The 16,498-nt window shown below is 39.9% G+C and overlaps 2 protein-coding genes and 1 long non-coding RNA gene across 5 annotated transcripts; 1 reads left to right on the forward strand and 2 right to left on the reverse strand.

The window, feature by feature from the left end:
• Positions 1 to 1,562: 1,562 nt before the first annotated feature.
• Positions 1,563 to 4,870, reverse strand: tcn2 (transcobalamin II). Its single transcript, XM_037680400.1, has 10 exons — positions 4,733 to 4,870; positions 4,406 to 4,474; positions 3,828 to 4,014; positions 3,565 to 3,734; positions 3,299 to 3,451; positions 2,758 to 2,930; positions 2,463 to 2,637; positions 2,185 to 2,365; positions 1,988 to 2,106; positions 1,563 to 1,870 (listed from the first exon to the last, which is right to left on the reverse strand). Exons 2-10 carry the CDS (start codon positions 4,461 to 4,463, stop codon positions 1,809 to 1,811), a joined length of 1,278 nt encoding a protein of 425 aa, XP_037536328.1. The 5' UTR covers positions 4,464 to 4,474; positions 4,733 to 4,870; the 3' UTR covers positions 1,563 to 1,808.
• Positions 4,871 to 5,209: 339 nt separating this feature from the next.
• Positions 5,210 to 10,557, forward strand: ccdc117 (coiled-coil domain containing 117). 3 transcript variants are annotated; one of them, XM_037680404.1, is made up of 7 exons: positions 5,210 to 5,472; positions 5,715 to 5,884; positions 5,980 to 6,027; positions 6,112 to 6,199; positions 6,278 to 6,345; positions 9,759 to 9,902; positions 10,143 to 10,557. In XM_037680404.1, exons 2-7 carry the CDS (start codon positions 5,751 to 5,753, stop codon positions 10,366 to 10,368), a joined length of 708 nt encoding a protein of 235 aa, XP_037536332.1. In that variant the 5' UTR covers positions 5,210 to 5,472; positions 5,715 to 5,750; the 3' UTR covers positions 10,369 to 10,557. The 3 variants fall into 3 exon arrangements, with proteins under 3 accessions (XP_037536332.1, XP_037536330.1, XP_037536331.1); XM_037680402.1 differs by having other exon boundaries at positions 6,112 to 6,345; XM_037680403.1 differs by having other exon boundaries at positions 5,777 to 5,884; positions 6,112 to 6,345.
• Positions 10,558 to 12,245: 1,688 nt separating this feature from the next.
• On the reverse strand, positions 12,246 to 13,748 carry LOC119413358. The gene is made up of 4 exons (XR_005186957.1): positions 13,648 to 13,748; positions 12,588 to 12,680; positions 12,478 to 12,504; positions 12,246 to 12,277 (listed from the first exon to the last, which is right to left on the reverse strand). It is a non-coding gene; the product is annotated as an uncharacterized LOC119413358 (long non-coding RNA).
• Positions 13,749 to 16,498: the final 2,750 nt, after the last annotated feature.

Raw genomic sequence — 16,498 nt, forward strand, 5'->3', positions numbered from 1 at the left:
ATAATCACTGTGAAAAAAAAAAAGTCACATCATGTTGCTGCTGATCTGTTTCATGTTGCTGCTGATCTGTTTCATGTTGCTGTGTCCATTCGTGGTCATCTGCTCCCACAGACTCATGTTCGTGCTGCTGTTCAACGTAATGTTTTTATGCTACTAGTGCTTAGTGTATATTTAGTTGATGTTTTTCTTAATTCATATCTTAGAGATCTTATTACTGTTTTTCATTTACATTTTAATGTTGGATGTAACTGGGACACTGTGTACATAATTTCGTTCCACCACATGTACCACATGGGGTGTGAATGACAAATAAAGAACCTTGAATCCTTGGTTTCTTGTACTTAGTCCCCTCCCATTATGTATAGCATCCAATCCAGGCACAATAATAATATAGTAGTTATAATAACTCGGTAATCATTTGTGAAAAAACAAATTCTTAGCACTTTGACAGCACAGAACACATTTTTATGTGTTGCATAAAAACTGTTTCCAAGCAATTTTAAAGATATTCAGCTGAAGTTTATTCTAACCCTCAAAAAAGGTGGGGCTGGTGGTTGTGACTGCTTTCACAAACTGTGTAAATGTAAAAAGGGTGCACATAATACCAGCAGAAATTTACTTGTTTTAAAAAAAGTTCCATTCATCCATCCATTTTCTTCCGCTTATCCGGGGTCGTTATTTATTTTTAATTTATTAAATTATCATTTGCCATATAATCCTGACAGGAATTACATATTTATCAAAAACTGCTTCTACATCAAAAACATTTATTATTCACGAACAAATGCCGTGTAATCAACTTTTTTTTTGCACATAATAGTTTTGTAACATGGCCCAAATTAACAGATTCTTCTTTAAAGGACTACAAAAGAGTGATGCAGGCTGTAACGTGGGCCAGATCTGAACAGATTTATTATTTTCGGTTCAAAGCCAGTCTTCATTAAAAAGATGTTTGTGGTCCCAAAATAAGTTAATGTTGATTAAATGGGTTTAGTGCATACAAGTGTGTTACTGGAAATAAACACCTGTGCATTCACCATTCACAAAGCTCATATTCAACACATCTGTGAAATCCCACTTCAGCACCTGTTTGTTTTTAACTACCAGTACATTATTTGACTCAATGTGCAGAAACACATTTTTCCCATCTTGGTGTGAAGGAAGAATATCCTGGATTCTTTCTGCCGTAAATAGACCATATATTGATATGGTCTCTGAGAATATATTGATCATATATTCTCGCTGTATCTCGGTACAATGATAATAAAGCTTATTCTGATTCTGATATTCTTAGGAAAGCACAGGACATTCATCTAGTTGCTCTACATTTTTCCAATATATTTTATAGCGGCATCACTGATGATCAAAGTTTGAGCCCTGGGTGTTTCTCCATGGCCTTCAGCTTTCAGGGACACTTGTGGTTCTTATGCTGCAGTTTGAAGAGCTGGGATTCTTTAAAATGTGTTGCTGTAGTATTTTGACATTTGTTTTTTTCTTGTATGGCAGTAAAAGAGGCCAAATGGCTTTATTTCAATTAAAAAGCACAATGTTGATCTAAAACGCAAATTTATTAAATGCTTACAAAGAAAGTTGATCATCGAAAACATTTTAAATGGAGGGAAAATACTACAGGCAAAGACGAAGTAATCCCAAATCAGAGTTTCATTCAAGCTTCCCACCTATTTCCATGCAGTAAATCTACTTGTAAAAGATAAGAACAGAACATTTTGTACAATCACAGAACAGAGTAAAAAAAAAAAAAAGCTAAGTTGCAAAAATTGTAACTCCGATCAATCACAGCTGCGTCCTCAGTAGCTGGTGTTTTCGATCCTGATCTTTTGAGCCACTTCAATCTTGAAATCACTGACACCTGATATAAAAAAAATAAATAAAAATAAAAAACATTTTGTTTAGCCACTTCAGATAAAACTGACAGATTAAATTCTGTGCAATTGATTTATAATCTGACATGTGCGTGTGTTCTCACCCTCCGTTAGTGCCGTGCCGTCGGAGGAGAGGTGCCAGTATCTGCGATCACTTTGCCTGGCCTGCTCTCCATCTACAGAGCTTAGGAAAGGTCCCCACAGGCTGGGCTCCAGCTCAAACCTGCCGCACAGCATGAAATATTACACTGCAGCACGTCGAACAGAAGCCAGAATACAACAGCTCAATAAATAAACTCACGTGAAGCCAACATTTTTTGTTTTAAGCAGGTTGAGGGCCTCTAACAGAGAGCTGCCCTTTGGCACATCCACAGAGTAAACAACCTCGGCTTTGCTGGATGTCACAACCTTCACAATTACATGCACATTGATACTGCTTGGTACAGGCACGGTAGGATTAGTTGACGCCAGAACCAGAGAGTCTGCAGGAGATTGACAACATAAATAATCAAGACACAAAAACTAAAGCAACCTGCAGTAAAAGTGACCTGTAAGGGAGAAAAACAATGCAGCACATACCACTCTCATTGAGGCATTGCTTGCTTTTTAGAGTCAGGTAGGATGTTTTCTGCAGAGCTGGCAGCATTTGGGAAATGGCCATGGGGTTGTGATACACATTATTTCTGGCAGCTGTCCTCATGGCCACCATTGAGTCTGCACAGTCTGCAACATCGCTGCCCATTGCCAGTAAGGCCTAGAACGCATCAAATAAGTACATAAAACTACAAAAACCTGTAATCTGGAATGATTTTTTTTTTCTGCAAAAACAGAAAAAGAGACAAGTGATGGTAAAAAAAGAAGGCAAACAACTTACCTGAACTGCCAGACCTGTGCTGAACTCATTGCCCATGTGACCATCAGGCCTACGAGAATCCAGAATCTTCTTCTTAATCTCGCTGAGGGCGATGTTGAGCTCAGTGAAGTTGCCCATATATAACCCAGAGTCCTTCTCACACTGGAGTGCCATTCCAGCCATGGCATAGGTATCTACGATAAGAAAACCGATCAATTATTATTATTATTATTATGGTCAAGCTCTTTGTCAAAACAAAACTTAGAAGACTGGAAAAAATTTCACAAAATTCCAACCATAAATTTGTGGGGAAGACTTGGAAAAACTTGAAGCACAAGAAGGAACCGATTTTGTTAAAACAAAGAAATTGGTTCTGAAGCTGTAGAGCACAATGTGTAATGTTTGTTCAGTGATTGGCAAAATCTTCTTGAAAGGAGCCTTACAGCATTTCTTCTGTCATAAAAAACATGTCATACTTTTACGTCACACGCTTCCACAGTCCAGAACTCAGAAATATAAGTGAAGAAGTGATTACAGTCCTGAATTAACAGTTTTAACTCACCAATACTCTCCGTTTCTCCAAGTTTGAAGTCGTTCTTATCGGCTGCTACGATGACCTTGTGGCTGACATGGTTGTGGACCTTGATGCTGCTCACACACAGAGACAGCAGACCCAGGCTGTACTGGTAGTAGTTGGTCAAAGGGCGACGATTGACTGCGAGAAGAATAAAAAAAAAAAGAAGAAATTACATACAAAACAAAAGGCAGGAAAGATCTTTAATCTCACTTTTTTATTATAAAATTTTAAAAAGCAAAAGTAAATCCTACCGACGATATGCTCTTTCTCCTGTTCCATCTGGTTCTTCAGGTGTGTCAGCAGGTTCTCGCTATGGTCACCTACAGTGAAGGTGATGGTGGTGAGGTCGTAGCAGGAGGACCTTAATGCCAGACCGTACAGCGCCAAAATGCCAGTCACAGGCTGGCTGTTTGTGATTGAACTGAACATCAACACAAGTTAGGGACAGCATCAAGAAGAAAGGTCAAATCAATACATTTGTATTTGGCATAACCCAAAAAGTGAGGAAAAATACCTTTGAATGTCATTGTGCAATTGATTATTCAGTTTATTAAGATATTCTGCCTCCTTAGCGAGACTGTGATAATTAGAAAGACGTAGGGCCAAGTGGATGCTGGGATTGGGCAATCCCGGATTGTCCACAGAGCGAAGGAGGTTCATGTTGAGCGACGTGAGCAGCTCTCGTTTGGATTCAGCTGTCCCTGGAATAAATACAAAATAATATTTTGATTAAAATCAATAAATTATAAACATAAAACAACTCTGCTCGGATGATGACATCAGCAAAATTTTTTCAAAGAATTGCAAAGCAACGAAAAGCTGAATCAGCATAGTTGATAGAGAAAAGACAACTAAATTACAAAGCTGGTGATCATACTTCTTATTTAAATGTGTTATTTCTATCTTGTGCTCAGCTTTTTAAATAATTTTTAAAGCCACTTTCTGGTTTTTGAGGTTTGAGATGACATCTTTTACCAGAGCACAGAAAACAGGTTGCAACATTTTGGGAAGTGAGATTGCAGCACAAAAATTCTGGAAGTTACGGAACAAAGTTTGGTTTTCACACATTTATATGTTTAAAAGTTTACTCACCGCAGGGTTTGCTGGAGACAGAAGCCAAAAGGCCAATAATTACGACAAGATGTAGCATTTTAATTCCAGCTGTTTAACAAAGAATAAAAAAATGTATCCTAAAACATCCAAGTAATAAGACAAGTAGAAACATGCAGTCACACAATCAATACACAGTTAACTGGCGAACAAAAATATAAAATAAATAAATAAATGAGCCAACAAAGTTAAGTCAGGCCCTCTGGACGGTCAGAGGACCTGACTTAACTTTGTTGGATTATTTATTTATTTTTTAACCTGGATTACTGAGCATGAACTTCGATAAATAAATGACATGTCTAATCTTACCTCCTCGGTGTCCAGCGTGAAAAATCAGCCTTGAGTGAGGAAACCCGGACTTCAGGGCTTCAGTATCACATGACTTGTCATTTGAGATGACAAAAACCAGGAAAGCCTTGAAAGCTGCATGGTCTCTGCACCAGCTGGATCTCTGGACATAAACAAGAAGTTGTAAAAAAAAAAAAAAAAAAAAAAATCCGTAAACTTATCCGGATTGGATAAGGATGGAGGACTTTGAAAAGCTAAGCCAATCAGAATCACACAAGGACGGCACGTGCCTCTGTCTAATTTCTAAACAATGATTTATAATTTATTCAAGATTCGATAGTTAATGGTAACAAATAGGCGATGACTGCTGTTAACGTTATTTCTGTATGCAAGTAATGTATAAGCGGAAATGAGCCTTTCTTGCTAGCTTCCGCCTAGAAAATACATTTCCCATAATGCACTCGTGCGACTGAGCGTACGTTCACGCACTTTCTAGAAACTTGATCAGCGCGAGTCGCGCGACTAATTTTTTTCCAGCCAGCGTTAGACTGGCCTACTTTTTCAAGCGGTTCACAACATACGCACACGGACCACGCGTTCTGCCCAACCGTGACCTTTTTTATAACTTGGGCAACTGTTGTTTGCGTTCAGAGCCGTTTTGCATGCTTAAGGAAATGTTAAGAAGAGGAATAATCGAAGGCAAAGCTAGCTAAACATCGCCACTACAACAAATAGCTAAAGGGGGCTGGGCACTTCAACAGGTCAGTGTTTGAACTGTTTGTGTCTTGGTTCACTTGAACAACGATATTATTCAGTGTAGAGAGGATTATCGTGCATTATTTTGATAAAAAATAATCAGTTGTAGCCGAACATTACTACTCAAACAGGATAATTATCAACAATCTGTTAGTAGAATGCTGAGAGCGGTGCAGGACGTGCACCGTGAATGTTGCAGAATGTATTTTTTTATTTTTGGCTTATTGTGTTACTTTTGAGCTTTCAGATCAAAGACCTGCTGTCATTTAGAGTTTGGATATCCATGCATCCTTCTGCTCTCTCATCCAGTGACCTGAGCTTTCTGCCAGCCATGTATTCATTTTCAAGCCCCACTGGCCTGCCTGAATTTGAATTAGGTCCTCCAAGTACCACTGAAAGCTTGATCAACTCTAACAAGTATGCAGCTCATAGCAACGTTGTTATTACAAGTTACCTCTAACCAGTAATACGTTTAAATTATTTGAACCTTACGTAATGTTTCTGTCCCACAGCGGCTGGGAGACGAGACGCCTCAGGAAGCACAAGAGACTAGGTGATGAGTAAGTATCAATGCTTCTTAGAGCCATGCCTAAAACGTTCCCACAGGGACATTTATTTATTTAATGATGCTCATTCTTCTTCAGGGGTTGTAGTGCCAAAAAGAGGAGGTTGATGCCTCAGGTTGAAGTGGACCTTTCAGGGAACAGCTGCCCTTCTTTGTCTGCGCAACAAGTCAGTCTCGCTCCTCCACAGTCCTGCTCAACACCACAAAACTTCATTTTACCACAGCCCTCCTCTTCCCTGTCCCAGCTTGACACCGAGAGCTCCTGCATGGACGTAGAAGCAGCTCAGAGGAAGCTGCAGGAGATCGAAGACAGGTATAGATCAACTCTGACTGCATGCAAGATCAGACTACATGATCTAAAGCTCTGTTTCAAAATTTTAAAATAGTTTATCTATGGATATGGTACATAAGCAGGAAGAATATGCTTAAAGGCTGTATTGATCTAAGTGATAAACAAAATGTAAAACCTCTTATATCAAATAAGCACTTAACTGACAGAATGTACTTAAAGTCAGACAGATAAAGAAGAATAAAAAACTAATGGTAAGATGTAACATTGGAATAAATTTAGCTTTTTGCTAAATACTTAGTTGGCCCAATTCTGCATTTTCATATCATAATCCTGAAAAAAAATTTTATGCATCACCGCTGACCACCCAGAAACATGGACAGGTGTTGTGTCAAAAATCGATTGGCTGCCAAATGGCGGCCGTGAGAGCGTGTACGGGAGGATTTTAACAAGATTTGGTGGCGCAGAGGTTAGAGAAGGTGAGCCTGTGATCAGAAGATCGCCGGTTCAAGCCCTGGTATCAACAACATCAAAAATGTGGGTGGGGTAGGTGAAGCACCCACACCTGCCCCCACCCTCATTCGTCCCACTCTGGGCCCTTGAGCAAGGCCCTTAACCCCACTATCTGCTCCTCCGGGTGTCCTAGATAGCAGCTCTCAGCTCCACACAGAGGGCTGTGGTAGCTCGGTGTCCGTGGTTGCGTCAGGAAGGGCATCCGGCGTAAAAATAACTACCATGTCTTCATGCGACTTAGTTCGCTGTGGCGACCCCTAACGCAGGGAGCAGCCAAAAGAAGAAAACAAATAACAACAAAAAACCTATTAATGAGACACTTGGCTTACCTTATGAGTCAAGGTTCCTCTAGTTCAAGGTTCCTCTAGTGGCTGAAAAAGGTAGTGTTCAATATTTTCCATGTCAGAGTGAATGAAACTGTCGTATCTCAGCCAAAACTTGGGTTATAAATATGGGGGGAAAACAATACGTTGCTTCGCTAAGTCACAGGCATGCAGATATATGCAAAAAACTGCAACCCATATAGCGAAAATTATGGTAATTAATAATATCACATATTAATAAGGGGGTGGCATGTTTTTATTGTTATATATCGTTTTTTCTTCATTGATGTTTGTTGTTTTATTGGTGGTATTTTATTGTCTGGAGGGACTACAGATGCACTGCTCAAGACTAAACTGTTTTTACATTTATGCTATAATTGCACACCATCCTCAACTCAACTTTATTTTTGGTAAATTAAAAACATTACCAAAAAAAAGGAAAACAATAGACTCAGCAGTCTACGTAATGATAGATATCTACTGTCCACATACAAACCAGATTCCAAAAAAGTTGGGACACTAAACAAATTGTGAATAAAAACTGAATGCAATGATGTGGAGATGGCAAACGTCAATATTTTATTTGTAATATAATATAGATGACAGATCAAAAGTTTAATCTGAGTAAATGCAACATTTTAAAGGAAAAACATGTTGATTCAAAATTTCACAGTGTCAACAAATCCCAAAAAAGTTGGAACAAGTAGCAATAAGTGGCTGGAAAAAGAAAATTGAGCATATAACGAACAGCTGGAAGACCAATTAACACTAATTATGTCAATTGACAACATGATTGGGTATAAAAAGAGCTTCTCAGAGTGTCAGTGTCTCTCAGAAGCCAAGATGGTAAGAGGATCACCAATTCCACCATTGTTGTGCAGAAAGATAGTGCAGCAATACCAGAATGGTGTTACCCAGCGTAAAATAGCAAAGACTTTTAAGTTATCATCATCAACCGTGCATAACATCATCAAAAGATTCAGAGAATCTGGAACAATCGCTGTGCGTAAGGGTCAAGGCCGTAAAACTACTGGATGCTCATGATCTCCGGGCCCTTAAACGTCACTGCACCTCAAACAGGAATGCCACTGTCAAGGAAATAACAGGATAGGCTCAGGAATACTTCCAGAAAGCATAGTCAGTGAACACAATCCACCGTGCCATCCGCCGTTGCCAGCTGAAACTCTACAGTGCAAAGAGGAAGCCATTTCTAAGCAAGCTCCACAAGCTCAGACGTTTGCACTGGGCCAGGGGTCATTTAAAATGGAGCGTGGCAAAATGGAAGACTGTTCTGTGGTCAGATGAGTCATGATTTGACGTTCTTTATGTAACACTGGGACGCCATGTCATCCGGACAAGAGAGGACAAGGATAGTCCAAGTTGTTATCAACGCTCCGTTCAGAAGCCTGCATCACTGACGGTATGGGGTTGTATGAGCGCTTGTTGCATCGGCAGCTTGCATGTCTGGAAAGGCACCATTAATGCAGAGAACTATGTTCAGGTTCTAGAACAACATATGCTCCCATCTAGACGTCATCTCTTTCAGGGAAGACCCTGCATTTTTCAACACGATAATGCCAGACCACATTCTGCAGCAATCACAACATCATGGCTACGTAGGAGAAGGATCCGGGTACTGAAATGGACAGCCTGCAGTCCAGATCTTTCACCTATAGAGAACATTTGGCGCATCATAAAGAGGAAGGTGCGACAAAGAAGGCCCAAGACGATTGAACAGTTAGAGGCCTGTATTAGACATGAATGGGAGAGCATTCCTATTTCTAAACTTGAGAAACTGGTCTCCTCTGTCCCCAGACGTCTGTTGAGTGTTGTAAGAAGAAGGGGGGATGCCACACAGTGGTAAAAATGGACTTGTCCCAACTTTTTTGGAATTTGTTGATGCCATGAAATTTGGAAATAACAGATGTTTCCATTAAAATGATACATTCTCTCAGTTTAAACTGTTGATCTGTGATTTGAGTTCTATTCTGAATAAAATATTAGATTTTGGCACCTCCACATCATTGCATTCAGTTTTTATTTACAATCTGTTTAGTGTCCCAACTTTTTTGGAATCCGGTTTGTACATACATAAGTACACATACAGACATTTATAGTATATTTAAATATGCATGTATATAATACATGTATATAATGCATTATATACATACATGCATGTATATAATACTTTATATACATGCATGATTACACAATACATATATACATCTACATAACGGTATAAGCTTTTATAATTTTACATTTTAAGGCTCTTTTAAATAAAGCTCACCAAAAAAGCACATAATTTGAGATCATCATCCAGTTTGTTCCAGTTTCATGCCGATAACTGAAATACATCTAGATTTTACTTTTCTCTTTAGCTTGTTCAAATATTAATAAACCTCATAAATTATATTTATTCTCTCTTAAGTAATTTCTGAATTCCAGAAGGAAGATTTTTCTTCAGTGCTTTATACATTATTTCCAGTATTTTAATATAATATCGTCATTAAATAAAGTGAATTGAATTGACCATACAGTGGCTTGAACACATACCTGTATCCTTTTAAGACTTTAACTGAACCTTGTAATGTTGTACCACAGAATAACACTTGAAGATGACGAAGATGAAGATCTCGATGTAGAGCCAGCTCCAAGACGGCCAGTGCTGGTGATGTCGGACAGTCTGAAGGAGGGTCTGCAGTGTGGCATCAGTGACATCCTCCCTCAAACTGTGGCTCAGTCTGTGTATGTGACTCTTACTCAGCTTTGTTCATTTATGGGTTTTTTCTTACATACATACTTGGAAAAAGAAAATGTATTTCTAAAAAGCAGAAAGGAAAGGAGAAAAAGAACTCTAGAAAATCACTGGGTAGGGGTTTACGCCATGGGGAGGAAAAAGCTCTTGCAGCTCTTGTCTTTATTGAACAGGTTGTTGAAACGTGACAAAGAACTGTATACTGATCAACCTTTTCCTTAAACTTTCAGGAGTCACTCAGGCATGGAGTTGGTGTTGTGGCGCCCTCCAGAAGATCCTTTCTGTCAGAAACTGAGGGACTCGTTACAGAAACAGCGTAAACAACAGACAGCATGCCGGCAACATCCTACCCCCTGTCCATCTCCCAGCCCCTCGAGTCCTCCTGCAGACACAAGTCCTCCCCTGTACAGTGTCCCCGAGGTCAACAGCTCTGCAGAGGAGGACATGGAAATTTAATTTAATGAGCTGTGCCAAAGTAAAAGACTGGACCACAGGCTGTGTCGGGAACGTTGATCTCGGATTCATTTTGAGCAGCGTGTGCAACAAAGAATTCACGACACAGTCGTTCAGTTTGTTGTCCAACAGGTGAGGGATATGAAGTGACCTAACAGAACAGTTTTATTCAAATAAACTGCAAATGTTTGAGACAAGATTTAACACTTATTTTTAAAGTGAGGCCTTTGTGCATGCATCAGGTCAGAAACACGCCGATTTATTGTGAATAGTTCTTGTCTCTGTTCAACACAAACACCCAGATGTTTCACTTCAAATGTCTGAGGTGCTAACAGAACACTAAACGCTGCTCAGGTGTTCTCACAGGTGACTTCCTGTTCGTTGGTGATTGAAGAAGAATCTTCCTCTGCTGCCGACATGCCACCTGTGAGAAGTTTGGAAAGAACTCATAGAAATGTGTTTTCTTTGTTTTTTATTGATTTACTTGTATTTTCACACACACACACACACAGATATATATATTCCCAGAAGTGCAGTAAGCCATGAAGTGTTATTACTTTTTGTAATAAAAAAGAAAACGTCAAAGAAATTTTGAACACCAACATTTTTTTGTTGAAGAAATTTTGTACAAGTAAATGACCTCTTTAGATTAAAATTACAATCTTGTAACAGTTTAAGCATAATATTTCCAGTGATAATTGGAAAGATTTAATCATTTAGACCAATTCAGTTCAGGAGAACATTCAGAGTTTATTTTTATCAAATCAACTCGCGTTAATGAAACAATGTCTCGGTCATTCACACCACGTGGTTCTACGTTTAGGCGAATTACTCTGCGTATTAGGAGGACTGAGTTCTTATAGTTCCATGCGTACTTGAATGGCACATGAACTAATGGAAACTGCTTGAATAAAAAACATTAAACTGAAGCTGACATATTTGCAAAGGCAGATGTGATTATAGGGAATCTCTTACAAGTGTTTTAATTTTACCAGAACATTTTCATAAATTTGAAGTTTCTAAATGGTTTGAAGTTGAAATTACACAGGAGACTAAAAGACCGTTCAGCTTTATTGAGTTACTTAAAACACATGATCCTTAAGTCTCCATAGACATGTCAGGTTGTGACTCATTCAGTTTCATTGCAGCTATAGATCATAAATCCTCACTTCGGCTCAGGAATATGACCTCAGAGCTGCTGAATGTCACTGTGACCTGCTTGTTAAATCTTCTGTCTTATGCATGCATGAGTCATTGGTACAGAAGTCCTGTCAGATACTTTTTGAAAACTGCTTCAGGATTCTTAGAGACACCAGATCATTGGTGTAGATGCGTTCACTGATTGTTAGGTTTCACTTCTTTTACTCGAGACTTTCCGTAATGAGGACTGGCTCTGAATGTCAGCAAGGTCTTCACCCTGAGTGATCTGTGATGGATGATCTGAAGCCCCATCAGTTCTTTGTGCGTTTCTCTTTTGTTAAACCATTCTTAAATGATAAAACCTCAAAAGAACAAAACATTAAACGATAGTTATTGCTACAGCACAGTACAATTGTTGATCTCCACTAGAAATCGTCTTGCAGTGTCACTGAAAAACAAACTATGCCTGAAAACCTAAACGTGAAAGAATGCCCTCATTTCAGTCATTTAACTCCAACCAGGTCTGGTTTTCTCCTCGGAGCTGCTTCACTTTGCTCTGCAGGTAATGCAGGAGCTTTAATGAAGCCACGTCGGAGGGGATGAGAGCAGCTGCAGAGTCCACAGCTTTCTGAGATTCCTGATGGAAGGAAGGCAAAAAGAAATGTTAGTTTATTATAAATAAAAGCTCAAAGTTAATGCTTACACCAAATCTACCTTTGCACTGAATGTAACTCCTCTCTCGGGCCTGACCTCTTCAGTCTTTGATGCTTTTCTAAAAGAACAAAAAAACTTTAATAGGTTGTAACAATAAGTAAATAATTAACACCACAAAGAAGGTGAGAGTTGAAATGTATAGGTAATGTTGCATCAACTATAGTTTTACCCTCATATCAGCAAAATGAGGTGAGATCATGCCGTTTTAAAGGCAGAGCAGCTGGTCAGTGTGATTTATCATTTACAGACACATCTTACCTGCTCCTTATCAACTTTGCTTTGCACCTGTGGGAAAGCAAACATCGGTGCAATGATTGAACAAATGTAATGTGGCTGTACGTTGAAGGGTGAAGCGTTTGTGTTGTCACCTCTCCAGTTCAGCTGTTAACTGTTCTTCAAACTTGCACGCAAGGCGAGCTGCAGTCTGCTGCTTCCACTGAGCCATGCTCCTGTGGAGCTGTCTGTGTATGGCAAGCCTTTTATGTATTTATTCAAAGCATCACTTTTGACTGTTAATTTGCTGCCTTGTTGTACTAATTGGCCGTTTGGTTGCACTAGTTCAACACCTTCATTCAAGGGGGTTTTGATGCTTCCTCAATGCGCGACACAATTGTTGATTAGTTTGAAAGAGTGGTCGATTAGTGCGTATAAAGTCATTAAGTTATGACTCGGGGCTACCATCATCTTTACTCGCTTTTTCGTTTTCAGGTAATGGGGGGTCATTGGTGCTCATATCCAGAAGTCACTGTATGAGAGGTGGGGGACACCTGGACAGGTGCAAATCCATCACATGTACACATAGAGACAAATGAGACAGCCATTCACTGTCTCACTCACACATAGGGAGGGTGTCAAACTCTGTCACAAAAGGGGGCGAAAATTACAAATGCATTTCTAACCCAGGGCCAGTTTCTGTCAATACATTAACTCCAGTCAGATACTGGACATCTTGTCTTAGTTTCAGGTTCCTCAACAAGAGTTTCATTTGGCGCTTTGTGTCACTTTTTCCACATGAAAAATCAAAGATTACGTGGAAAAATAAAACCATTCTTTGCTTCAAAGTGGTCACGAGAAGTCGGCACTAAAGGAAGACTGCTCAGTCTTTAGATAAAATGAGAAGCAATAAAAAATATTTTGTTTTTAAAAGATCATCTTGAGGGTCAGATAGGATGTTAACAAGGGCCATTTTTGGCCTCCGGGCCTTGAGTTTGATACATGTGATTTAGCGTTACCAATCAGCCTAGTGTGACAAAATGACCGACTAACGTGACTTCTGTTTCAACGAGTTGGCCTAAACTGTTTGTTGTTTGTGCAGCTAAATGTTGAACTGGTGTAACCACATGCACAACTAGTGCTGCGGCGTACCAAACAAGTGAGCACAAATACGTTTGATATTAAGGATATACATGAGGAGAAGTCTTGCCATACCTGAGCTCCAAGTTTTTGTCCTGCAGCTGTCTGTGGAGAGAAGCTGCTACTCCTCCTGCCTCGCGCTCATGAGCACATTTCAAAGTGCTCAGCTCCTCTATGTGCTCCTGCAACAAATGTCACGAGAAAATAAAATAATGATGGTCTGAGTTGTGTGTTGGGGCGTGATTTGTTCAAAAATGAGCCTAAACGTGTTTGAAGTGGAACCTGAATGAGACGCGTTCTTAAAGAATTCAAAGCTTGATCTTTGTCAGCACTCAGCTGTTGTCTTTGGACGCTCAGTTCTTGTTCCTAAAAACACACACACACACACACACACGTGAACTTATAGACGTGTGTTCACTTCTTGAAAGCAGTATGTGAATTTTAAACAACCTTCTCCTTCGTCAGCTGTTCAATGGTGTGTTTCTGCGTCTCCAGCTTCTGCTGAAGATGACGAATAAAGATCTTCAGCTGCTCACGTTTTACTCTCAGGTGTGGAAGAGCTTCAGCAAGAGTAAAACTGCACAACACAAAGGCATCAATTATCAAACACAAAACTAATTTCTCAACTACATATTTGTTTTAAGCATAGCAGGGTATGACACAAGCCTCTGATGCATCTCCTCAGCTCCTCGTCGAGCTCCATTTTGCTCCACTAACAGGTGCAGCTGTTGGCACTCGGCTGTCAGCCGACGGGCCCAGCGTCTGAGCTGCTGCTCCATCTCAGCCTTGAATCTCTTGAAGCTGCTCGTTTGTTCCCCAAGCAGCGTCTGGAGTGTATGTCTCTCTCTCACAGCCAGCTCGACGTCCTGCTGGAGCCGCAGCTCTGCTCCCTCACTCTGCTGTGATCACACACACCACAGCAAGTCAGCTTTTACACAAGAGACGTTCCCTGTGCAAATGAATCTGTGCCATTTGTGCTAATGCACGTTGTGAACTCAGCCTGGTGCGTCTCTACGGTGCAAATAAATCTTCTGGTAGCAATAAAGGGCATATTCGTAAAGAAACTTACAGTTTTGAGTTCCTCCAGTGGTTTATTGTTCTCCTGCTCCATCTCACTTGAGGTTTTACCAACTTTCTCCTCTTCAGCTTCTTTGTTAGCCTAAAGTGGGAAATCCTTCTGTTGGTTTATTAATTAAAGTAAATCTAACAGGTTTACAACTCAATGAAGTCTCAGTCCTTACCAGCATCAAACTGGTTTGTTTCTTGGCTTCCGTCAGCTCCTTCCAGTGTTGGGTTTTCAAGTGTTGTAGCTTTCTCTTCAGGTCGTCTCTTTCTGTTTGCAAAGATCCACATTGTTCCTGTAATCGTGACAGCTGCAGCTCTTTCTGGGCCCACGCCGAGCCCAGCATTCCCACTCTGAGCTTACATTCTCCCAGTTCATGCTGCAGCTCCCTCACTTGAACCTGCAGGGCCTTACATTTAGAGACAGCAACACATGTAGCACATGCAGCCCTCAGATCCAAAGCAGTTCAGTATGTAAAATGGAAATAAATACAAAAGGCAGTTAATCTTGTGGGTTTGACTGAACATGCAAATGTTATTTCTTTATATTTCATGGAGACAGAAAGCGTTACCTCGCTCTGATCATTTCTGTAAATCTGGTTTTCCAGAGCAGCACGATCCACCTCTGTGATCCTGTGGAGTTCCTCACAAGTCTCCTCCAACTTCTGCTCAAAGAAACAAAGATACGCTTATTTGTCTAAACCAACGAGGGTGCACACATATTTGGAATATTGATGTTGATTGAGATAGTTAATGTGAACAAAACTGTGATGAACAATCCAAGCACTATAATCCATTTTAGCACTGAATGAAATACAATAATCCCTCACTACTTAGCATTTTCTTTTTCACAGACTCGCTCTATCACTGTTTTTCAAAGTAAGATTGGACATGACTCACAATTGGCTGATTGATGGATGAGCCGCACGATCTGCATGAAATTTTTATTTAAAATAAATTTAATTAAATATGTTAAATTATTTAGCACCTGCTGCACCTGTGTGCAGCCCAGACTGCAGGAGAAGCTTCTTCCTGCAGGGTTTCATATCTCCGCTCTGCAGCGGAGAAGTGGGCGGGGCCGAGAGCGCTGGAAGATGACAGAGAGCAGCCGGAGGCAGAGAGCTGAGATCATGACATGCTGTGCTCTAAAAGAGCGTTTAGAGTTTAGAAAATTGTTAGGGACATTGCAAGAGTGTGGGAAGGATTTAAAACACCTTAATATATACCTGTATATAAATACTAAAATAAACTACTACTTACCATTAAAGTAAATGCTAAAATAAACTAGTACTAATATTACTTGTTGCGTACATAATTTTTTTCCATCTCATGCACCACATGAGATGTTAATGACAATAAATTTTACTTGAACTTATTCCTAATTTGTGGTTTTTCACTTATCCAAACCCCCCGCGATAAACGAGGGACTACCGCACATGTTTTTGGTTGCACACACACTAAAAAAAAAATCTTGTGGAGGTGCTACCCCTGCAAAATGGAAGCGTATAAATATTTTACTAAACAGACTTTGTTTGGGAAATTTTCATGAGATGATTATGTCATTAAACTTGTTTTTGGTTTGTAAACAACATTCAATAGTAATAGACTAAATCTGCAGAAATGCTTCACCTCTTGCAGCATTTGAACCTTCTGTCTTGCTCGTTGCTGCTCAGTTAATAATTCTGCTTTGATGGAGTCCAGCTGCCGCTCCATCTCCTCCCACTGCAGCACAGACATGATGGCTTCGCTCTGTTTGTGGATCTGTGGAGAAATGAAAAAGTCCGAGATTAACATAAAAAGTACAAAAACAAGCCAAGAATGGAATATTTAGCTCCTACTGGGTTTTAACACCGTGCTCATGCAG

The sequence above is a fragment of the Nematolebias whitei genome, chromosome 8, assembly GCF_014905685.2.
Source record: "Nematolebias whitei isolate Nwh7 chromosome 8, NemWhi1, whole genome shotgun sequence".
In the NCBI taxonomy this organism is placed as follows: domain Eukaryota; kingdom Metazoa; phylum Chordata; class Actinopteri; order Cyprinodontiformes; family Rivulidae; genus Nematolebias; species Nematolebias whitei.